The 25296-nt window shown below is 30.3% G+C and overlaps 2 protein-coding genes across 2 annotated transcripts; both read left to right on the forward strand.

Moving 5' to 3' along the window:
• Positions 1-515: 515 nt before the first annotated feature.
• On the forward strand, positions 516-9106 carry Bm540 (Uncharacterized protein; the record flags this gene model as incomplete). The annotated part of the gene is made up of 3 exons (XM_043078296.1): positions 516-599; positions 1685-1793; positions 8703-9106. 3 exons carry the CDS (start codon positions 516-518, stop codon positions 9104-9106), a joined length of 597 nt encoding a protein of 198 aa, XP_042934230.1.
• Positions 9107-13244: 4138 nt separating this feature from the next.
• Bma-daf-19 (RFX DNA-binding domain containing protein) lies at positions 13245-21541 on the forward strand (the record flags this gene model as incomplete). The annotated part of the gene is made up of 16 exons (XM_001896178.2): positions 13245-13279; positions 14536-14581; positions 15150-15272; positions 16688-16767; positions 17316-17567; positions 18152-18259; positions 18407-18513; positions 18633-18778; positions 19005-19123; positions 19291-19439; positions 19674-19932; positions 20161-20281; positions 20457-20539; positions 20656-20809; positions 21058-21334; positions 21474-21541. The coding sequence occupies 16 exons, from the start codon at positions 13245-13247 to the stop codon at positions 21539-21541; spliced, it is 2127 nt and encodes a 708-aa protein (XP_001896213.2).
• Positions 21542-25296: the final 3755 nt, after the last annotated feature.

Genomic DNA, 25296 nt, shown 5'->3' on the forward strand with positions numbered 1-25296 from the left:
GATGATTGAAGAATTCTTCCTGCTTTTTTACCAACTTTCTCGTAATTTAACATTAATGTAATTCAGCACGTATTATTGTTCTTTCCGAAGAGAAAGGAATATGAAAAGTTAAATTATAATAGTATTTTTATTATTGATTTTATATTCCTTCCATGTCTGCATAATAAGCATTAATTCGTAGTATGATGTCAAAATAATGTAGAAACACATACAATAAAAGTGTCGAGAAATTTTTATAACTCTTGATCTAATTAAAATTTTCAGTGATTTCGATCATTTTTGCATTGCATGATGTGACTTGTTGTGTGTCTTTGTTTGTTATGACAGTACGAAAAATAATTGTTGAACTGCTGCACTCCATTTTTCTTTCATTGATCTTTTCTTTCATTGATCAGATCTTAACTTTTTCAGTTCATTTTTGATAGGATGAATGTTTTTCTAGTCATATTATTATTATTGCTTTTTTTAAATCATTTTTTCAGATTGTTATGTAATCCGAAGCAAGGTGGCCAAATATGCCAAGTAAAAGTGTGTCAGCATCGATGACTACTATGCCTTCGACATCAGGCAGCACCGAGCTGACAGCATCATCGCAACATGTAATTTATTTCTTATACTTAATTTCACTAAGTAGCTTTTAGTAGTGTTTAGTTAGTATTAAAAGAAAAGAATTGCATAAATTTTACTTTTTTTTTTTCGAAAATGTCTTAATTTAAAGGATCCAGAATGCTACCAAATGCTCAGAGCTAGTTTGATAACTTTATAATAACAGCTACTTAGTCACTAGTCAAATTGCAATCAAACTTTACAATTAAATATTTAATTATATATATTAAACAGATACCACAATAAACAAGTGATATTGAACAAAACTGTAGATATCTCGCTTTCTTTACTCTTTAAATTGTAATAAAATCAAATTTTGCTAGTTAATGAGAAAAGATCGTTCATATCTCTTAGATTTAAGTTAGTAATAAAAGAAAAGGATTGCAATGAATAATTTAACCAGATTTTATTCTAATAACCGAAAGTTTGTAATAGAATTCAGATCAAGAAATGATAGCTCTACTTTAATGTTCATATCTTTAGTCTCTTTATTTGTCTCGCAGTCATATTTTCACAAATAGTAAAATTAATAAGTGAATGAAATGAATTTCCGTGTAGAAATAATTCATGACATAGGTTCTACAATTAAAATTTCATAAAAGCATAAAGAGGTTTAATAGTGGATGAAGAAATTACTCATAGCATTTGACAATCAATACCCTCAAAAAAGGATAGGTATATAGAGGTTGTTTTTGAAGGAAGCTTTTGAACAAGTATAGGATACCTACAAGAAGGTGAAAAAGTCGAGTTGCCTCGTTTGCCTTGTGAAAAGGTTGGGATAAAAATAAATAAAATTAGCTGTAGCTGTTCATATTTTCTTTGTTCTAGGCTAAACATCCTTTCATACAGTCTAGGAAAAAGCATAAATCTTTTTTCGAATTTTCAAAGTTTTTCTAACAAATATTGCTTCACAGGAGATGAAAAAAAAAAGGATTCAAAGAGAAAAATGGATTAATAAATTGTCATAATTTGTCAGAGTGACATAAAACAGTGAAATTATCAAGGCAAATTTGAAATTTCAAACAAAAGAAAAATCATATAATTTTTGTTATGATTTTAATTTATTGTTTTAATTTAGAAAAAGGCACAAGTGATATTTTTGCAACGATCACCGAAGTTAATTATTAGCCGTAATGGTAGTGAAGCGGTGCAACATTTCATTCTCACTCAACAACCAATAGTTAATGGTAAGTTTTCCTTTTTTTTTAACTCTTATATATTTTGATTTCTCAAGAATTGCCCCTACAGCAACAAAATTTTTACTTCTGGAGCGCAAAGCGAAAGCGAAATTGGCGTGGGTGGAAATATCTTTTTTTCTAAGCGAATTTTTTAATTTCTTGAATTTTGAATTTTTCTGATTTTAACAAGATCCGCACTTGAATAAATGTAGATACCGATAAGTTGAAGGTTATTGTAATAATAAATAGTGAGAGCTAAATAAGCCTAATTTGGTAACAGTGCATGTACGCTCACCAAACATGTTTCAAAAGCTTTAGTAGAATTGGTCATTTTATTTTCGAAATCTCAATGTTTATATTCGCTACAGGAATATAAATTTCCGTTTGTTATTGACAATTATGGTTTGGGAATGAAAAAAAAAAAAAAAAGAAGAAATCAAGATTCAAGATACTGTGCAAAGGATTAAGCACTGTTGTCTGGAAAAGAAATGCTAACATCCAAAGAGAAGGGGAAGCAGGGATTGGGCAGGAATATTCCATGAGAGAAAAATCGAAAGGAGCAGGTGCATGTTACAAATTTTTATGTGTGATGTAAATTATAATTGGAAGTTAATCATCAAAATAAGCAGCTCGAAAAGCCAATCCTATCTTGCTTCATATTTTTCTTTATTTGTAGACTTCATTTATTTGCACAGCATAAGCTTGGCTAATATGTATATATGTCTTGGAATTAAAAGTTAGGAATTTCTGATAGAAAATTCTCCTAATATACATTATTTAAGTTCCTAATATACATTACCTAATATACATTAATATACATTATTTAAGGATATTCATCGTTGAGGATAGAAAACATGATATTGATATATTATTTCATACTTCTTTTGTAACATACTCATGAATATTGTGATGAAGTTAGTAAAATAATGTAAGAGATTCTGAAAATTTTGCGAGATTTGCGAGAATATTTTAAATCGTATCAAATTAATGCATTAATATTTGAAGTGGAAAATTTCATATTACATTGCGCAGTTCACAGTGTAAGAGATTCTGTGAGATGTACTAACACAAAAAAAGGTTAGCGGAATTAGCAAAGTATTAGTAAAAAACAAGTGCGTAGATCCATGAAGAATATTTATGGAATATTACCTTTTGTGTATCCATCGATGAGTGATTATCAATAAGTGTTGTTGTATCATTTCGCCTTGTATTACTATGTGCATTTTTTTTTTTTTTTTTTTTTAGAATTTGTTTTCATTTCGAAATAACATTAAAGAACGTTTGATAAGTAGTTCAATGGATTCATTGATATGTACTGTATTAATTAATACATCCTTGCCATGTACAACTAAATGGAATTGAATTTCATTTTTATCATATAACCAAAGTAGTACGATCAGTTACTTGTTCCCTTCAACTCTCAGTGCAAAAAATTTTCCCAGCTGAATGTGGAAATGATTGAAGAAGAAAAAAATGGCCCTCAATTCAAAATTTAGGTTATCGTAATTTTCACAAAAGATTTGCTTTTAAAAATGAGAATGACTGATACTGAAAAAAAGAATATTAAGTGATATTAGCTTCTCAAGACGAATTAAATGAAGAGGAGAAGGAAGAAAAGGTAGATTGGTCTTTGAGGCTTTGTTATGACTATTTAGCATGATATATTATACCTATTATCCATTTGAAATAAGATCCGCCCTGTTAGATCTATTTTGTAAAAAAAAAAAAAAAAAATGTTTTATCTCTGGGCTATTTCCCAAATATCCTATACAAAGAGAAAAGTGAAAAAAGAGGAAGGATTAGCATCTGGATGATTGTTATTAGTCTTTCGTTTCATTTACCATTCCCATTCCTTCAATTTTTTTTTGATCCGAGAAGTCGGGTCTTGATTTTCATTCTCCAATATTATCTCCAGCATCACTGTGTTTATTACTCCATTGCTTCAAATCTTCGGGAATGAATTTCTACCAACGTTCTCTGTTTGGTTTGCCACCATTTCATACAACTCGATTTCCATGTTGTAAGTATTATAAACTTCTTTCTGCATGAGTTTTATCACTTTTCCCTGAAATAATCCATTAAAGTTTAGAAAATTATTTCATCCTCAATGGATGAAATAAAATTTGAACAGTTGGTAACATGATATTTTGAATTTTTATACTGCTGAGTTGAAGACATACTGTAGGTTAGAAGTGGTTAAATTCCTTCTAGAATATGCTGGTCAAGTAAATTAAAGCAATTATATGGGTAGAAGTGGTTCTAGCATTCTTTCTCTTTAAGCTATTCTCACTACTTTTCACGATGTTTTTTTTTTCCTTTTTTATTGAATATGATCAATATAGACAATTGTTTTGTTGACTAGGAGCAAAATAAATTGTCTTTAAGCTTAGGAGTAAATAAATAATCTTTATCTCTGACAAAGACATCATGAGTCATGCTATAATGTTAGTAATAAAGAAAGGTTAACTTGAAGTGAGAAAAAAAAAGTGTTTAATTCTTGTTTTCGTCAAATTACGAATAGTGAGATAGAAAAAAATATTTGGCCTTTCAAATTTCATGATTTTTCTTATGGAAATGAAATGAAGTGATAGCAAATTGCTCTTTTTTTTTTCTTTTCCCCTTTTCCTTTGTGAAAAAAATAACTGATTATGGTTTTTTTTTTCTCACCCTTCTAATTATTGGAGCATTCTTTTTTCCTTTGTCTGCATTGACTCTTTGAAGAAGGCGAAGAAAGCGATTATTTTATAATCACGAAATCTTTTTTCCTCTCGTTAATTTCTTTAAAAAATAATGTTATGTGCAATGATAACTAATGGAAGTAGGATTTAAAGTCCTCGAGAGTTTTATTTGAAATAGATTTATATCAGCATTTACGTATACGTTTTCAGATATGAGGTATGTTTTCGATAATTTTAAGAAATGGTAGAAAAGAATATTGGTTAGTTTTTAGTTTTGTTTGACCCTTATTTGATAATGCTGCAATGATCACATTAAATTATGAAATTAGGATAAATCGATTTATGAATTGGTTATGTGTTATTAATTATTGCCGACATCATGTGCAATATCCTTTCAGGTAAGAGAGAAATGAAAAAGAAATTAATGGAAAAGGTGAAAAGGTGAGTAAGATAGAAAGAGGGTGAATGTCATCAAAGCATGTATGTATAGGCTTTCAAATATACCGTAGACAAGAGATATATCCCTTAGTATTTGTGCTATTCGGAAGTGCTCCGCTAATATCTCCTCTTCATCACTCTTTTCCACTTTTCTGTATATCATAGCCAATATACTGCTTACTTCCCTGCTTAGGCTTAAATTGATTTTGCAATATTTTCATTCATTCATTTGTTGGTTCACAGTCACTGCAACTGCTACCATCGTATACCATTGGTTAGTGCCTAAAGGCTAAAGCTTAAAAGTACATTCACTGATCAAGCTAGCTAGCTTACTATTTATCTAAAGCTTGGCTAACATGAATAATAAAATGGTTGTCCTTATGGCTTATGCATGCTAGATGAGATTTTTTTCTGTTTTGGTAAAACTAACAATACATTTTCTTCTGTTTTTTCTTTTTCTTTTTTCTTTTTTGGATTTCATCTTTAGACTTTTTTTTTATTCGTCTGTTGCTGCACATTTGGAGTTTAATTTATTTTCTTAATTTTCAGTTGTAAGCTATGGAATAATCTTACTGAATCGTGTATATTTGGAGGTCAATTCTGAAATACATCATTTAGTTAGTCTAGTTGAAATGTCTTAAAAATTTCAGATTATATCCCAAATGGGGAAAGATTAGTTGTCTAAGATTTTACATTCATGCAATACTGCCGTCTCCAAAGGGTCCATCAAGTCTTATTATCATTCAAATTGTCTCGCGGTCTTTTCATTACAGCTTTTCATGATTCCTATTTTTTATTGATATTGTTGCTGAGAAATACGGTACTTCCATAATTAAAAAGTAGAAATTTTACGAATAGTTCGAGAGGTTTTGAACCATTTCTCATCTCTTCCAAAAATTATTTCCTACATTTTCTATCATTTAAAAATCAGAAAAAAAAAATAAAAAGATCAAAATGAAGGATGCTTAGGATGTGATAAATGAAAGTATGGTAGAACTTCTGCATTATGGTTTTCTGGATATAATTTCTGAAATATATGTTTTAGTTTATCCTTAGAATATTTATGAATTCCAACAAGTTTGAACTAATTTAGAATTTCATAATAAATGTATGGATGTGGTAGCCTGCAACTACAGAAGTTTTAGGACCTATTCTCTTTAAGATGAATTAAATTGATAATTCAAAGTTTTTGTGTATTTTACTTGAACTTGCTAGATCTATTATCTTATAACTCTTGTAATCTTGAATCATAAAAGATGTAAGTAAAAATCTTGATATTGAAAAACTCATGATGATGAAAGAGAATGGTTAAAGTTCCTTGCAGTAGTTCCAGATTATTATTTTCGGTCATTTTAAATGGATAAATAAAATTCAAGTATGACTTATGTTCGTTTCTAAATAACTCATTTAGTGGGATTTATTGAGGTTGTTGGTGATATCCTGCAGTTAATATTAATGTCTATATCATCCATATACGTGTATGACTTTGTGAATATATACATGTATGTATGTATGTATGTGTGTCTGTTTTTGTATGTATATCTATGCTGAAGTACACACGAAGCAATTAAAATGCTTTATGTGATGGTGCTATGACTGGTAGATGGAGAAAGTTTATTAGCATGATCGAGTAAAGTGGCCGATAGAGCCTATTGGTTCAGAAGTTACTATGCATATGTGTGTGTGTGTGTGTGTCTGTAATGTGTGTGTATGTGTTTGTTGTATATAGTTAGCATATATGTTTATAGGTTAAATATGGTGCTAATAGTGCTGTGATGTATGTTGCCTTCTCCAATTAATTCTACGTTTATGGATGATTTGAATGAATCTGGATTTAGGGACGAGCTGAAATCATAATTAGGAAAGGAAGAGATGATAGAGATGGAAGGTGGAGGAAGTTAATGTCACAAAATATTTTCAACCTATTTGATTGGTTGATGGAGTTGAAATAAGTTGACATCTTAGGAATACCATATGACGATTTTTTTTTTTTCAATCGTAAACATGAAAATATGTGCCCAGTTGTTTAGGTTATTAATGAAAGTCTATTTTGTGATAGGAATATAGCTATTTTCGATCTTACCAATTTATCTGCATAGTTTCCTAATATGAGCACTATTTATTTTTCAAGAAATAATAAAGTTAATGAGCATGTTTACTTGCATTTATTAAAATTAGAAATTCAATGAGAATAGGAATTTTCAAAATCCAGAATTGTGTTACCATATATTATTCCGACAATTTAAGTCGCAAAGTAAATTTGCAAAATGTTGTAGTACGGAAAAAGTGAGGTGAGATCTAAATTTGATCGAATTAAATTATCAGTCTTTTTCACAAGTAGGTCACAGAGCCAAAAAATGATGTTAAATAAGTAGAAATTTCTAGTTTCTAAGATCTAATTTTTATTCTGATATGTTATTTATAATTTACGAACTGGGATTGGATCCTCTCTCTCACTTAATTGGTCTAACGTTGCTTAGTTTTATTGACTTATTTATTTACGTTTTATAGTTTTTCCACGTACTTTAATATTATTTTTACTTGATAATTTGACTGAAAGAAACTCACTGATTTTTTTTAAAATTGTTAATATAATATTAATGATACCATGAAAAAAAAAGCTACTCGTGATTGAAGTTGAGTTTACTAAAATTATAAATATTTCCATCCTTTCTTATCACAGTTAGTTTCGCTGTTATCACTTTAGTTTTTAATAACTTTATCTGTAACATTCGTTTAGTTTTTTTCTTACATCATTATTAATTTTGAAAATTTTTTCACTTATTTAATTTGTCCTCAGTCAGAATTATTAAAAAATGGCCTTGAATTTAATGTTTGACCTACTGTCGTTCATGTACATTTTTTAATTTACCTACATGATCGTTAGCTTAAAATAATTTTATCGTATATAATTCTACCTTATTGTATGTGTTATACGATAATTAAATTTGGATGTATAGTGATATATAGAAACCGATTGTAGTCCTAGCAATACATAATTAATCTTTTAAAAACAAACATCCTTAAAACCTGCTCTTCTTGTGAACTATAAGTGAAGGTTTTGGGCGGAGAGTCAAGTTATCTTCTTTCACATTCGCTACCAAACTTTTATTATTTTTTCTTTTGTCAGGTATGCACTTTAAGAAACTGGAGAGAGACTTAATAGATTTTTTTCTGACTGTAAAAGCAGAACTTAGTGGGAACAGATAGATTTCACAGAAAGATTTCATAGAGAAAACCTAATTAGTATAAAAGCCTAAGTAGGAAAGGTTTGTTATTTTAACTGAGAAAAAGCTTATCGATTTGCCACTTTGCTAACGATAATCCTCTAACTTCAACATTCCAACTTCTTTAGCAATGAATAGTTTTTTATATTTTAAATATTGTAAAATATATGCAATACAATTAATTACTCACATATCAAAGTTATCTTATTGATTGTCATCCTAGAAGAAAAGCATTTGTGAAAATTTTTTCTCAAACTTCGTTTAGTCGAGAAAGAGAATTAAGAGAACATTTCAGGATTCAATTTGTAAATCAAATTAGAAATGACATTACAAATTCAAAAGATTGCTATAATTCTCGTGCTATTTGTGTGCTTGTCTAACATTCGTAAAAAATTTAAGTTTCTTATTTTTGTCATAAAAATTGGAGCTTAATAAATTTGAATTGAGAGGGAAAGTTTGAAGATTACTTGATTTTCTTAGTAAGGATAAAACTTTTCTTGCGTTGAGGCAGTTGTTTTATTTTGATTTCCCAATAGTTTGTTGCGACTGTTAATTAAAAGCGATGGTTGTTTCAGTGTCAGATTTTCGTTCAACGCTCACAGAAGCAAGAGGTCCACCATCAAGCGATACCGTAATTGTTGATACAAGTAACGGCACCACTGTTGATGGTTTTGGTCAATCAGGAACCACTAGTAGTACCAGCACCAGTCATCATCATCATCAACCATTGGGTGATGAAGTAACGTATGTTACTAGCAGTAACAATTTAACTATACCCGCAACAGCAGCAGCAACAACAACCACACTTAGACCAACTACTGTAGCTGCAGCAACGGAAGTTGGCTTTTTAACAAGTGAAGCAGAGGGTACCGTGGAGACGGTGGTAGTTCGGTCAAGTGATATCAGTGGTAGTGACGAGTCACAGCAATTAAGTCTGATGGATGCCTATCCAATAGGACAAGTTACATCAACGTACTAAGTTGTTACGATATCAATGCACCGAAGCACTAATGTGTTGTAGTTGTGTTGCACCACCATATATGACCATTATAATACGAGATGGATGACTTAGGGTTGTGAGGAGTATTGTAACAGCAAGTGAAGGGCAAAAATTCAGCTTTTAGAAATTGTACCATCTCTTGCTTAATCTAACATTACAAAGCATAGCTCTAAATTCTGGAAGTTTTCTCAGGATGTTTATATCTCTCTGATACACGGAAGATCTCTTTTAAGTCTTATCCTCAAATTCCTCTCTCTATCTCTCTGATACACAAAAAATCTCCTTTAAGTTTTATCCTCTCTCTTCCTTTACTACAATCTCTCTTCTCTCCACTCTTATCCTTCTCATTTCATATATTCATTTAAAATCTTATGACATATGAGGATTTTTATTCACAATACATTTAAAAAAAAAGAACTACTCGTAATTTCTATCTGTCAATTAGATCTAATAATCTATCTAAATATCAAGCCTGTTGCAAATTTATATTCTCGTTATTTAGTGTTGAAATTCACTTAACAAAAGTGAGCATAATTAATAGTCGAGTAATGCAGCTCTTAGCTGTAATTAAGGAATTAGGGAAGCAATATTGTTTTTATTGCTGGATTAGTAAGAGGACTGGAATGCGATGAAATGTGAGAGAGGAATGATGCGAGAGAAGAGGTCATTGTTTTCGATAAGCTATTCACATGTCCTAATACTAAGTTTGGACTTTTTTGTTTAGATTTCTTTTGTATTGGAAATGAGTCAAAAATAAACAGATCAAATAAATAAGAAGCTTGAAATTTAACATACCATCTAGAGATCTCACATTGATATATCTTTGTAGACCGCTTGATTTTTTCCTGTAAAAATTTAAATGTAATTTTTCCGAAACGAAAACTGTAAATACGAACTCTACTACTGGTATTAGACATTATAGAAAGTATCACTGGTACATAGTTGATAGTTACCACGTCTAGAATTTCAATCATTGGCTTTCATTTTGCATTTTTCTTTTAAATCATTAAGAAATATTGATACATTTCAATGAGGAAAAACTAATTTTTTTATTTGATAATATATGTAATTCGTAGGATGTAGTAATATTTATATGGAATTGAACCGTTTAAGGCCATTATTAAATATTGCTAATTATCGCTAAAGTTTTTCTTATAATGATATCACAAGGGTTTGTAATGATACATCAACTAGTTACTTTTATGACCTATTCCTCTAAATGAAATATAGGAAGGTTTAATTTTAGGATTTTTTAGTCGTTTCTTAATTTTGCAAGAAGATAAGAGGAAAAAGCGAATAAAAAAAAGATTGTGGAGTTGTTAATACTTCAATTTTTTTTTGATATCCTTTGAAAATTTGTGGATGTGATCCATAAGATAAGAAATAATGCTAAAATATTAGAGATGACCGTGATGGTGATAGTGGTAGTAACCGTTGTCAATAGTGACATTGATAGAAATAGCGTTCCAAGGTTAGGCTTGATCGTTGAGATGATTGGTTGTGATGGTTGTTGTTTAGCAACTGGAATGTATCCACCTAGAAACAAGGATGACGGCCGAAGCTAAGGCAACGGAGTGTGGGAGGCTTAAGCTTTAAGCTTTAACGAAGCATGCATCCTGTAATGTTATCGAGGTTGCTGATAATGGAACTCTTTTGACAACAGTGACAACAATGTTGATTTCCTAAGAGGACTGCAAACAGATGACAACTGGAGGAAGGGAAAAAATAGGTAGTGACAGCGAACAGCGATAACTGTTGATCGTTGGGGAGAAGAAAAAGTCTTTTTAATTTTCTAGTGGAACCCTTAGCTGATGGAGCTTTGCATGCTAAAGGCATCACAAGGAGAACATTCCTTATTTTTGCTGGAAAGCTGGTCTTTTGGTAGTCTCTATATTTGTGCATATGCATATTAATAAAAGTACTACACTTGCCTCACATCTCTTCTTTCTCCTTATTTGATCATTACGAGGTGATTTATGAGACACGAATATGTGTATCTATATGCTCATGTTTATCTCTCAATGTGTCGAGCCTTAAAGTAAAGCCTTTGAAGCTTTTACCAAAAATTTTCGGTAACCAAGGAAGCAGCGGCAACAGCGATAGCAGCAATATGGTATCCGGTTAAGATTAAAGATAGGCAAGCAGCCGTAAAAATATTTCTCTCTAAAGAATTCTCTTCTCTTCTTATTACTCTCAGTCGGTTGTTGCTAAATTTCCGTTATCCAAAAAGGAACCAATTTCTGAGTTTACTAAAAGTAGCCCAAATAATTCCTGATCTTAAATATAGTAATAAATTTAGTAATGATGGATGATTTCAATTTCGTTCAATTTAAGGTGGTAGGTAAAAATATTGTTTATTAGAAAGATGTTATAAATTGCATTCTTGATACCGCAAAGATTGAAGAAAAGCGTGAACAATAAGTTGTGAAACTATAGTATTAAGGAATAGAAGAATTTTTAACTGGAAATGCTTGATTGATGCTTAAAGTTTTTGCTATGCTTCTGTCAGCGAGGGAAATATCTAAAGATATTGTATTACCTTTGAAAGATTTCTTCTTTTCTTTTTTTCGTTTTTTTGGAGAGTAGCATATCCTTGAATTGAATTGATGGTAAACTGACGGTATATGGGCGTATTTCAACATGCAGTGCACTTACAAGCATTTCCAGGGATTTTAGTAATCCTTATTACATGAAATTATATGGAAATCTACTACTGATGATCTGGTGGGTAAAATGGTTATGTTTTATCGTTAGGAATTAATAATTTTAATTTTGAAAAATTGGTAAGAATTATTAGTTAGTGCCTTCATTTCATTAACTCTAATTTCCCAAAATTTTGAATTATCGGGAGAAAAGATATGCGAACTATTTTTGACTGAAAGAGAGGAATAGGTAAAGCGCTGTAGAGAGAAGAGAGAAGGAGATGATGGTAATTTCACATAAGCTTCTTGTTTCTTCAGATTTTTTGGAAGTAGTTACATATTTGTCTTTTTCGTTTCTATGATGGGTCGTCTAGGAGACGACAATTCATCGTTATGGTCGTTATGGTTGTCATCATCGCTCTGCATTACTTTATATATAAAGTTATATATATATATACTTATATGTATATATATACCGCCAAGATGTTGGATACGTAAAGTATAAAAAGAATTTGATGTACACTTCTTTTATCTTGTGAGTTTGCGTCAATTCTGTCTTAGGGCTTCCTCCTTTGCTTACCCGCTCCCTTCTAACTTTATTCCCCTAACTACTGTTGTCAGGTATTTTGTATGCATATGATACCTTGGTAACCAAACATTTAATCAGTGAAATATTTTCATGTTATAAATAAATATTAGTTGGTAAGTACCTGACAGCATTAGTTGGTTTCATTCTTTAATTCAGGTGACATTGGATCTTATTCTTCAATTTTTCCTTTTTTCTTCAAATTTTTTATTAGTATATCTTGGACTAATTCCATCTATAATCATTTATTCCCACTTTCCACTTTGAATTTAAAAAATGCAAATGGTAAAATGTTTATATATATTTTTTAAGTTGCATAGAAAAAAAATGTTAAAAAAAAAGAAAAAAAAACGTAAAATGATTCGCTCATTCTTTCATTTATTCCTTATTAGTTCTTAATAAAATTAGACTTATAATTAATAATTATTTGCCTGCCAAGATTTCTCCTTCAAGTAAAGCTGCTTGATAGTTTCATATTCTCTTGGACAAATTTTAAAATTGGTTTTCATAATTTCGTCGAACTCTTTTTTCTTTTTTTTCAATTTGAGATAAAGACTAAAATTTTTCTCTCTGTACTAACAGATAAGATCCATTTTTAGGATAGGCTGTAATGCGAGGAAATGGACTCCATCGAAAATGCGGAATTTCAAAGAAATATTCGTAGTTAGAAGGGAAATGTTATTAGAGCAGGTGTGAGTGAATGATTAGCCGCGTACTGAGCCAGTCATCATTATGATCATTATAATGTACCTCACCTCATGGCTTCCTCGCTTCCCTTGCTTATATATCTTGCCTCTTAAAGGCCAAACGAGTTCACCTGCATGCTTCATTCTCTCCTCTAAAGGGACCCTTTTCACATTTACATCCCAAGGTTTTGCTCATAAAGTCGATGACGAAAGGAAGTCCAGCTGGACATCTAGACAGGTATTTGATTTTAAATTCTTTTTTTGTTTGTCTTAGGTCTATTGAAGTCTATGTCTCTTAAAATTTGATAAAATTTTTTAGAAATTTGCATTATAATATTTCTACGTGTATGGGATCAGATTGGGACTGTAGTTTTCGTGTCTTATATAGATATTTCATTTGTTTGTGATTTATTTTCTACTTCACGATTGATCTTTTTCCCATTCATTTCAATAAAGATAGATGTGAAGGAAATATTTCTTTCATGAGTTGAACTCACGGAAATTTTGGGAAGTTCAGTATATAACAATTATTTTTCAATATCTTAGTAATAACATTCTTTTCTTTCTAATTATATCTGAAGTTATTAAGTGTGGTACTGGATTTAGATTTAAATTTTCGGATAGTTTAAAGTCAATTTTTATATAGCCAAAGCAATGCATAACCTGCATATTTAATTTACATACTGTAACGGTGTATAGAAATGCAAAGAAGGAAAGGAGGAAGAAAAATACATGGCATAATATTATGGTTGATTCATTATATAATTCAGATTCAAAGTCTTTTCTGGGATATACCTTATATTTTACCTTTTATGTCATATTTTAAGGTAACTTATACATTTCCATTAAGTAATAAGTAATTTGCGCTGTGCATTCTTTTTTTGTAGTTTCTCTAAAATAATTTGCATAATATGATACTAATATATATTTTTTATTTTAATATTATATTTAGATATCTTTCTCATATAGTATGTAAACTTCCTTTCTGTGTTGCTACATATAGAACATGTAAGATAGGGATATTCCGGATAAAATATATCGTTTCCGGAAGCACTCATGGAAAGGTGCAGAAGAGCGGATGATTGGTATATATGCATAAAGCACTTTAAGCATAACATATAACATAGTGTACATAATCATTCCTTATACTCCCAGCCAAATCCCATTGGGCATTTCCTTTTCAGTACCGGAAGGAGAATGAAAAGTGAGGAAGAATTATTTGAGAGGAGGGATAATAATCGGGATAGACGAGAAGGTAGGTTCCAAAAAGCTTTAATATAATATAATATATGGAAAGCTTGAAACCTTTGCTTTTCCTGTCACTCCTCATTTTTCCCAACAGCATTATCGTGATATAATTTTGCCCGTCGGTTGCTGCAACAACACTCTTCTTCCTCTATCTCATTGTTTCAAGCTATACTGTTTGGATCATTTTCCTGCTGTAAACTTTCCTTACATTGTTTTATTTTATTCCCAAGAAATGGTACTTTGCAGGAATGCTACTTATGTTTATACTACCGAATATCCACCGTATTATCAGGTTTGTTGTTTTTTTTTTTTTTCTTATTTTTTTTGTTCGAATTTTTGACATTCCATTATTTTTTGACATTATCACATATTGAATCTAGTTATTTTTGCCAATCTGATCATTTTCAATTGTAATTCGTTATTTTCATCATATATAAGTACTCACTTACCACAAAAGGGTGTTAATATAAATACCATTTAACAGTGATTTATGATAACCATATTCGGTTAACGAATTTAACTTCGTGTTTTTACGATTACGGGGGCAAGCTACTGAAAATATAACTCTCCTTATAGAAATTTTGTTTTGCAATCCAGATTAATTCTACTCTTTTTGCAGTTTATGAACTGAGAATACAATATGAGTTAGATTACAGTATTTCTCTTTTGACTAAATTAATCTGTGTTTGATAATAGTAGTAGATAAGCAAATATGAGTCTAAAATTCTCAAAAAAAAAAAAAAAAAAAAAAAACTGCTGGCTGATTGGATGCATAATGGATAATCGAAACCATTGGTAATTGTTGATTTTCCTTTTTTTTTATTAGTTTTCTTATAAATTGTATTATTTTCATTTTTTAGTACCAACCGATACATTCACCAACACAACAAACTTACGTTATTCAGCAGCAGGGTTCACCAGGATCTGTAGAGGAGGATGTTGGAGCTCAGTTGGGTCATACAACACGTGCTTCACCCGCTACTGTTAGTTTGTTTATAATCATTTTTTTGGACGATGTGTGTTTGTATTGTTTCATCTTGAGAATGACTGAAAGCTAAACTTGCTTAATTCCAAGAATAGTTTTAAAACTAATCTACAAATATTTAATTCTGATCCGAATTATGACAAAGGATGATTTATGGAACATTTCTTTTAATTTACATGATTGACACATTTTTTTCTTTTTCTTTTTACTGTCTTATTTTCCGCATTTTCGTATATTTTTTTAAAATGTTTCTAAAAAAATTCAATTTCGCCGATTTATAACTTTGACTGTCTTACAGACTATCCTACAATCATAACTGGGCACTCTCTGACTTATTCGTTTTAAATTAATCATACAAACTTGAATATTCTCTTGTTAAGAAAACTTTAAATTTTTCTGAAATTTTGCTATAAAATCCCGAAAAACTATGCTGCATAATGTTTGCTTTGCAATCGATTGTTCAAATTTAACCATTGTCCTTGAAATAAAATGGTAAATTCAGTAAAACATCTAGGTGTGCTACAAAATTATGCTTTCAATATGATAAGTAATCTCAGTAACTATACTCAAAATAACATGTAAAGCAATTTCAGTTTATAAAGCAGAAAATTTTTTGGTTTGTGAAAACTGGGTAAACTGATGAGAAGTTATAACAGCGGTAGTGATTAATGGGTAAATAAGGGAATGATTAAGCCGGACGGGTAGCAATTACATTAATGACTCTGTAACATGCAATATGAAAAAAGGTTGGGCAAGTGCATGAAGTGATGATTAGAGAGGAGCAGTAGTAGAGGGTAATCGTTAATTAGGCAGACGATGAGAAATGATTAAATTACAATGATTTTTGAAAGTACCGTATTTTCAATTCAGCTATTTAAATAATTAGCTGCCTTTGATGAGAGCCAGTAGTTGGACAGGCATAGGGCGTGGCTAATGTGAGAATCGAGCAAGCAACAAAATCATTGGTTATAATGGAACAGTTCATATTGCATGTGTCAATCAAATGAGGTCAATAAATTGAGGTCAAGAAAAAAAAAAAAAACATAAATCTCTTAAGCTTAATTCGAACTAAGCCATAATATCTGGCTGGTCGAAAATAGGTTCACCTGCAGCAGGGAAAATAAGATAAAGATGTAATTGAAGTCAAAAAAAATCATTCAACTCTAAAGAATACAGTTTTTGCAACACTGCTTTCAATTAGAACTTAGTGCTTCTCTTTTTTTAAAAAAAAAGAAAAAAAAAAATGTGCTTTACCGATAAATATTAGCGCAATCTTTCTATTATTTATTCAATTAAAATATTCATTTAAAAATAAACTCATATTTCTGTTTGAAAAAAAGGGCTGAGAACATGTTAGTTTTTGCTTCATCAATAATTATGGTGAACAGTGAAGAATGTTTAACTATTTTACAGATCCAGTGGCTAATAAATAATTATGAACCAGCTGACGGTACCTCTCTTCCTCGTTGTACGCTTTACAGTCATTATATTAAGTAAGTTACTGAACTAACTTGATATATATATATATATATTTGTAATATTTAGCGAAAATAATATTAATATATGACAGGATATATTTGAGTAAACTGTTTACAATTATTTAAATTTACATTTTCCAGTCATTATTTCAAGTGTTTGCGAAATATCAGATTTTAACATCGATTTTTTTTAGAACAAAAAATGTCTATAATACATAAAACCACATAATAAATTCGACTTTTTTAAAGTTAAGAGAAATTTTGATAAGGGAACGTGACTAGCATATATTTTATTTCAACACTGTTTCTGAAGGGGAAGCATGTCATATCCATAGTAATAGATGCTTTACGCTCAAATCTCAATTTCTTTATGATCAATATTAACTGTAAAAGATAAATTCAGAAATGGCTCAATTGGATTCTTAGCAGATATACTGAATTATGAATTACTTCCTACAGTCATTATTACATTGATATTAAGTGACTAATTATCTATATTTATTAAGCGTTGAATAATTTGGTTTTCATAACAAGATAGAGCAAATGTAAAATTATTGGTTTAGGCATTGCAATGAAAATAAGCTCGAACCGGTAAATGCAGCTTCATTCGGCAAGCTTATCCGGTCAGTATTTCACGGTTTACGTACGCGCCGGCTTGGTACACGCGGTAACTCGAAGTATCACTATTACGGGATTCGGATTAAACCTGATTCTCCGCTAAATCGAGGTGCTAATGGTGCGATGGCATTAGGTGAAGATAACCGGACATCATTAATATCCTCAGTGCAGTCTGTAAATCAGATACCACCAAGAAGGTATAGCAAAAAAAATTCTCTTCATGAATTTAATTCGAAAATATAACAAAACATTTTACGAAGCCTTGAAAATTCCGATTTAAAGAACTAAGAAATATAAGAAACTAGCAGATAGCTAGTGGTTTTATTTCTCCACATGTCATTATAAGTACTAAACACTAGCCGAAATATAGAAGTTTGAAATACGGTTACCTTTGATAAGAGATTTTTTTTTTTTTTCAAGAAATGTTTTTATTTCGCATTTTGTATTAAATTTTTTCTTCTTGTATTTGCAAGCAAATTCTTTTGAATCCATAGCCGTGGAAATGAAATTTTTTTTAAAATGATTTTTGAAAATGTTGCTGATGTTAGAATTTGTTGACAGGAGTAAATGAGTGGTAAGCGGGAAGTGAAAAATATGGGAGAAAACTTGAATTGAGCAAAAATTTCATTATTTTTTATATAGAAAATGTTTTAAATATTTTAAATACAAGGAATGAAAATTTTTTTTGAAATGATTTTTGAAAATGTTGCTGATTTTTTAAATAATCTCTTGGAATTATATGTTTTCCTCCATATAGCACGCACTCCCTCATTATTTGTAGCTCATCTCGGCGTTCCGCTTTGGGGTCAAATTCAGTAACTAATCGACGAATCAGTTCTACTGCGATGGAAACAGACACAATGCTTAGCCAGGCTACAAATTCCAGATCGTAAGTTTCTCTTCTGGATTACTGATTTTGAGTATTTTGAATCAATCAAAATGTTGAATAAGTGACTTACAAGTAAAATGTACAAGGTTTTTCCAGTTTTCTTAATACTTTTTGTTTTTTTTTTTGATTTCCTGTTTTTGTTTTCAGTAGTCCACCTTCCACATATGAACACAGCATATCATCGGATCATGGTACTTTCAGTTCATATCGAAATCAGAATACTAATTCTTCGATGGGCGGAGATAACTGCACAGGTTGTTCTGAAATCGATGTTTCGAAAACTCTGACACTTTTTGATTCAAATCGACAAGATTTCCTCGAAGTCGTACTTTTAAAATTTAGTGAGTGTTTGTAAAAATGAATTTTTTTTCAGACATGGACAGAGAAGTTCTTGGTGACGGTGAAGTGCCGCATATCGGAATACCTGATATGCAAGGCTTGGAAACTTATTTGCAACCGCTAGGGTTAACTTTACAACATGCAGTGCGTTTTATCGAAAGCTACACGACAAACTGTGCTGTAAGTCGAGAAATTTTGTCATAATTTCATCCGAAAATTTTCAAACTGTTATTTATTCTAAGTTTTCTGGATGTCTTTTCCATTTTTTTAGTGTATTCTAACATGTAAGAAGATTGCATATGATAAAATTAATTAGAACTGAATGTGAAAAGTTTGTCAAGCAAGATGCGTAAATATAGATTGGTTAGATAAATTATCATTTAAATATGACTTCTGGTTTTTTAAGGACATTTTGGAATGCGTCAAACAGTTGCATTTTGATATGGTAGAGGAGTGCTGGATAACTTTTTGGCAGCCAGAAAATGATCAGGAAGATGTGGACGATGAAGAGTGCTCTAGTAATGAGTGCGTATAAAATTTCTTGTAGAGGGTAGTTCAGTTAAGAATCCGGATTTGTTGAAATTTTTCATGCGACTTGTTAAAAGTAACATAAAAGAGATAATAAATACTGTTCAAATTCTTTTATATTGTTATTAATGCTTACATTGATTATATTCTTTAAATTTATTCAGTAAAACACCGAAGGGCCTCAGTCAAATTCAACTATTTCGTCTGTGTACAGTTCCTCAAATGCAGGCATTCGTCCAGAACATGGATTTTTCATTTTATCAAGTAGTTGTGGAAGTTTTGATTCCGGATGTATTGAGCTCTAACGTGTCAGGTTGTCTCTTGCTGTTATGATTTTTCAATTGATTTCAAAAATGTTCTTTGGCTTTAATTTAAATTTTTATGGTCACTTTTTTTAGAGGATAAAAAATAGAATGATTGCGAACCGTATGCGCGATACTTTTAATGTCAATGCTTTTCCGGGAAGATGAACAAAAAAGAAAAAAAGAGGACAGACAATAATTTGGTTTTTTTTTTCTATAATGGTTGTAATAAAAAAAACTTCTAGGATCACTAACTTTACAAATCCGTAATTTTGCGAAATCATTGGAAATGCAACTAAAGAAGGCAATGCAAGGAGCTCCAGATGTTATTCAAAGGAAGAAACTTATTGCTGTACGTACACTGGCGCAAACATTAAGGCGATATACTTCCCTAAATCATCTGGCATCTGCTGCACGTGGAGTCCTACAAAAACCGGATCAAATCCATCAGATGCTTCATGATTTTAATCGAGTTGATATAGCCAGTGTTCAGGATCAGGCTGGGTTCGTTCGTCATTATTGCTTGATTCTTTTCATATTTAGGATCTTGTGTCTGACCTCAACTGATGCTAATTCGAAGCCTACTCGAGATGTTACCTTGGAAATTGCTAAGAATGATGTCAGAACTAATGTCAGTTATTCGTTACTGATGTTGCAACATTTATGGATTGGTTCAGGCATGGTTTTTATGATTTTTGATAATATTTTACCAATAATTTTATAAATTTTTAGATGGGTGTGCGATTGTGATCCAGTACTGGTATCTAATCTTCAGTCTGATTTTCGAGAAAATTTACAAAAACAAAAAAGTTTGGAGCAATGGGCTGAGTGGATGGAAGCTGTCGTTGATCAGGTTGGTAATAATAACTGGTGATATATAATACCATGATAAGTTGGTGATAATAATATATAATAAAGGAAAGCTGGACTTAAAGTCAAAATAGGAAATCAACTTGTGCATTTAAACTATTTACAAACACTCTTTAATTATTCACTGATATCTTGATACGTTATAGTTTGAATTTTAGGTTCTAGCAAAATATCATGACAAGGCCTATGCTGTTTTGGCTGATGTTTCGAAACAGTTTTTGAAGAATTGGTCATTTTATAGGTAAATCATTCGTTCATTGATGCATAATTCATTGATGATCCTCTTATTTTTTATGATTTTGTTCATATTGAAATGTACAAATCCGACAAAATTTTTTGTTGGGATTATAATTTTAGCTCCATGATAATACGAGATCTCACACTTCGCTCTGCTCAGTCTTTTGGTTCTTTTCATCTTATCCGTCTACTTTTCGATGAATATTTGCTGTATTTGGTGGAATTACGACTTGCCAAAGCTTCCAATAAGCCAGTCATTTACGTGATGACACAGGTTTTCAGTAGAAAATATTTTCACCCTTTTTTGATAATTTATAAAGGTCATGTTTGACGGCACAAATGTTACTTCTACTCGTGCTAAAATCTCCACATTACGATTGTAACGTTTTTCTTATGCCAAAGCAATTTTTTAATGATGTAAAGATGGTAATAAATATTTAAAATAGTTTCGTTAAACAGAAAATTTAAATTAGAATGCATTTAATCATTTCAGTGATTGCAATTTTTTTTTTTTTTTGTTAGGTAATGGAGAATATTGTATTCAATGAAACGAATGCAATAGGAGCAGGGGCAGTGGAAATTATTGCATCACAACCGATCTTAACGTCAAATGGTATTAGTCTGCTTCCAACTGGTAATAATAGTTCGCATTTCTTCAGTTCACTGGAAACTCATCCAGGTGTAAATATTGTCTATATGGATGAAAGGTCTGGTCAAACTCAGACTATACATTATGTTGGTGTGGGGTCGAATACGCCACCACATATGGATACTTTGGAACAAATTGTTCAAAGTAGTGGTAAGTTTTTAGTAGATTTGAAATGTTGTTGATAATCAAGTGATCGATTTAACTGTTGAAAAGAAGATATAATAGTCGCATAAATTATTCTGTGGATTAATCGTTTTGGATAACTCAGAAATTAAATGATCCTTTTCAGAAATGACATTAGAGGATGTGAAGGATGATCTCGATGAAGGAGAGAGGAAAGATTTGAATCTCATATAAATCATGTAAATCAGTTCACTACTTAGTGTTTTTCTCATGCAACTTATTTTTTTTTATACATATGCTTCTTAGTGTTTCTATCTTTTTAGAGAGTAGTGAAATGTGAGCACAAAAATAAGTGTGGATGAATTTATCATGTTTCGCCTTAGAATAACTCTCTCTGTCTCTCTCTCTCTATAGAAACTGAAATAATTTTGAAACCATTTGCAGTTATAGCTATCCATAATATAATTTTTTTTTTTGAAAAAAAACCGCTAGTTCTGTTGATGCTCACTAAATTGAACGTGCGGAGTGGAAGTTATTTACCAAAAATGCCCTATGTATTTTATTGTCTACTGTGAAGCTTTCTTTTTGAATCAGTGTTTTTTTTTTTTTTGTTTCATATTGATATGTTTTAATATTTAGTTTATGAAATACTGCATATATTCTATTGGAATTTTAATACTTTCTGATTTTAATGATAAAATTACTGTACACATTAATCATTATTTTGCTGAATTTATGTTGATACAGGAGAATAGCAGTATATAATCGTCCAGAGATAAGGAAAGTGGACAATGAATCTTCAGTGGGTGACATATTAAATGACTGTATTGCTATATTCGAAACACATCGGTCAAAATCCAGTTCTGAAATTTGCTGCTGATAGAACCTCTAAATGCTAAAAAAAGAATTTATTTAGCAACATTAAAAATTAATAACATTAAAATCTTAAAATTAATTGCAATGAAATTTATGAAGTATTTGGTGGAACATATTTCATGGAAAGGGAAAGTGATAGGTATAAAATATTATGGAGTATATCGTGACATATTACATACTAGCAGTTAGTGTCTTTTAATTGTGGACAACGTTAATGACTTGTCACAACTTGATTTGTGATCCCCTTAGCCTGAAGTTTCCTAAATGGGACACATATGAACGGTTCATTTAAAGCAAAATTTTGAACAAAATTTTAACAGAAATGACTTGCGCAAAAAAAATTACGAATCATCATTCTGTCGTTTGAAATTTTGTTGAGCACCTAGATTTTTCAAATTCAGAAACTCTGTGGACATTTTATGGAAAAAGATGAGTAATCTCTTCGTCTCTATCTTAAAATCGCTAGATAGTGAATACTGAAATTACCTGATTGAATTACTTCCTGCTTTTTTGTATTACTTCGCTCCTAATCTAACAGAGATATTTATTTATTTCCCCTGTTACAAGCTTTTTTCTTCGTAAAATCCGGTTGCTTCCAGTTTACGGTACTACTCAATGTTCCAATGTTGCATCATGAATTGAAACAAATTGAAAAATTTGTTAAATATTATTTCATTTCTTCTTCCTGGAAAATTGTTGCAATTGTATCGTATCATATGCTTTTCTAAAATCATGCTTGAAATTATTTTCAATTTAATTTTGCAAATCTTAACATAAAAATTGGAATTTCAAAATTAAGATGAAATTCTTACTAATCAATTCGCTTCTGTTGGGCAACAAATGAATTGTTCACAATTGAATTTGCCATTAGATCTAAACCCGAAATCTTAAGAGAAAATCAGAAAGAAAAATTCAGTAGTTTTAAAATATTTCTCTTATTTCAGTGGATAAGAATAGTTTTAATTTGTTACAATTATAAACAAAAATGTTTTGACAAAAATCTAATATTTGCCACAGCGAAACGAATGCAATTGCTGTGCTCATTTGTCGCATTAATGTTTTTTTTTTTTTCTTTTTTTTTTCGTTCTAATGTATAAAGAGTTTTAATTATAGAATTTTGATGACCCTTTACAACTGCTGTTGAATGTTCAACATGTTGGGAGTTTCTGGTTTAATTAACACAAGAAATGAAAATGAAATTTGTTGAGAGAACTATAAACTTTACATTGCTCTTTTTTCCTTGAAAATTCAAAAATTTCAACTGGGAATTTAAAGTTTTTAAAAGATTATTTTCTTTTTCTTTTAGCTTGCTCTTTTAATTTAGCTGTTGTTTAATGAAATAATTCTTAGATGATCACAAAACACTTTTCATCTTTATTTAATCTCCTTCCTTTCTTCTGCTAGTCATTGAATAGCGTATCCTTTTGAGGAAGTAATATCAATAATTTATTCTATTTCTGTCCTTTAGCTCTACATGCTAAGGTATTAATTATACCGTTTATGAAAGCAATAATTAAACCAATTGTTTAACAGTATAATTAACAAAATAATGTTAACGCTAGTGAAGTTTTAGGGAACATTTGTTAGTTTTGACACTTTGACCACAGATTTTGGCTGGTTTCAACACTTTGATTATAGAATTAGCTTTTGAAAAGAATCAGGGAACAATAGATCGATAGTAAGGAGCAAAAATTTGCATATTACTAAAAGTAATCGAAAAAAAATACTGTAAAAATGATTGAATAAACGATTCCCAGTTCTTAACATTATGAATAAATATCAGTTCTCGTTAGGTGACTGTTTATCAATACAGATGATAAGTGATAATGAGGTGTATAACAAGTTGTACTTTTACCTCACCGAGGGAAGCTCTTTGATAAATGTCAATAATTTTCCCCTGTAACATTCATGCATAAATTCAAAATTTAAAATTCGTATTCCTTCTAAGATATTTAATTATCAACTACAAATGCGTAATTGGTTGATAACTTTAAAAAAATTGATAAATCGTTGACACTAACGACAGCAATCTATTCGCTTTTATATGACATTCTTTAATTAACTTTTTTCTTAAATAAATTGAATTTACTAAATCTTTTATCACCAACTTATTGCGCTCTGTTTTCATTTTTGGGAATTTTGAAGGTTTCATCCTCAAAAAATTTTGCATATATCATGGTAAATAAAATTCATGTCATAAAGTTTTCATTTATTTTGAAGATTTCATCTTTCTTTTCTTTCTTATTTGGATGTTAGAGTGAAACATATACATACATTTTCAAATTACTCACATTAACATTTGCTCATTTCTTCAATTTTTATCTAAAATACTTTTGCTTAATGATTTCAAACGTTTGGCTGTGCACTTTTTAAGCATTTTAATAATTTCCTGATGAAAATGTATTTGCTTTTATGCTTTATTACAAAAAATGATGGGAAAAAAAAATTTTTAATTTAGAAACGATCTTAACTTATAATGAAACGAATTATCAGTAAAGGATCATATCTTCCCTTTGTTAGGGTAAATGAAATTAAATTTTGAGTAACTAAATTCAAGTTATAAATTAATCAGAATTTTTTGAAACATCAGTCAGTCTCTGAATTCATATTTTAAATCGACTAAAATAAATTCAACTATTCCTGGATAACGATTCCCGATTTGTGCCAAAAGGTACAACAAACCGGCCTAGGACAGTGATGCGAATGTAAAACAAAACGTTGGTAATAAAGTATTGTGCAAATTTAAATCATACTTGTGTTTTAAATTAGCTAGTAAACTTCTTGCAAAACTTCTACTATACTTTAAAAAAAAAAAATTAACTTTGAACAGGTATAATTGAATGGATGACGTTATCATGTTAATGAGAAAGGAAAAATTACTTTGCAGTTCTCTTCATTCTTCTTTATTGAACTATTATTCAAAATTTTAAACCACTCAGATTTTAATTTAATGCTATTTGATAACAATTTTTTCAAATGAAATAGAAAAAATAAGCAAAGTGACAACATAGTATGTGATGAAAGTTATATTAGAAAAAAAAAAAAAAAAAGACAATGATGCATTATGATATAATTGAGTTTTTCGATCAATGAATTCCTGTGAACTGGTCATC

This window comes from Brugia malayi, assembly GCF_000002995.4.
Source record: "Brugia malayi strain FR3 genome assembly, contig: Bm_v4_Chr2_contig_001, whole genome shotgun sequence".
Classification (NCBI taxonomy): Eukaryota; Metazoa; Nematoda; class Chromadorea; order Rhabditida; family Onchocercidae; genus Brugia; species Brugia malayi.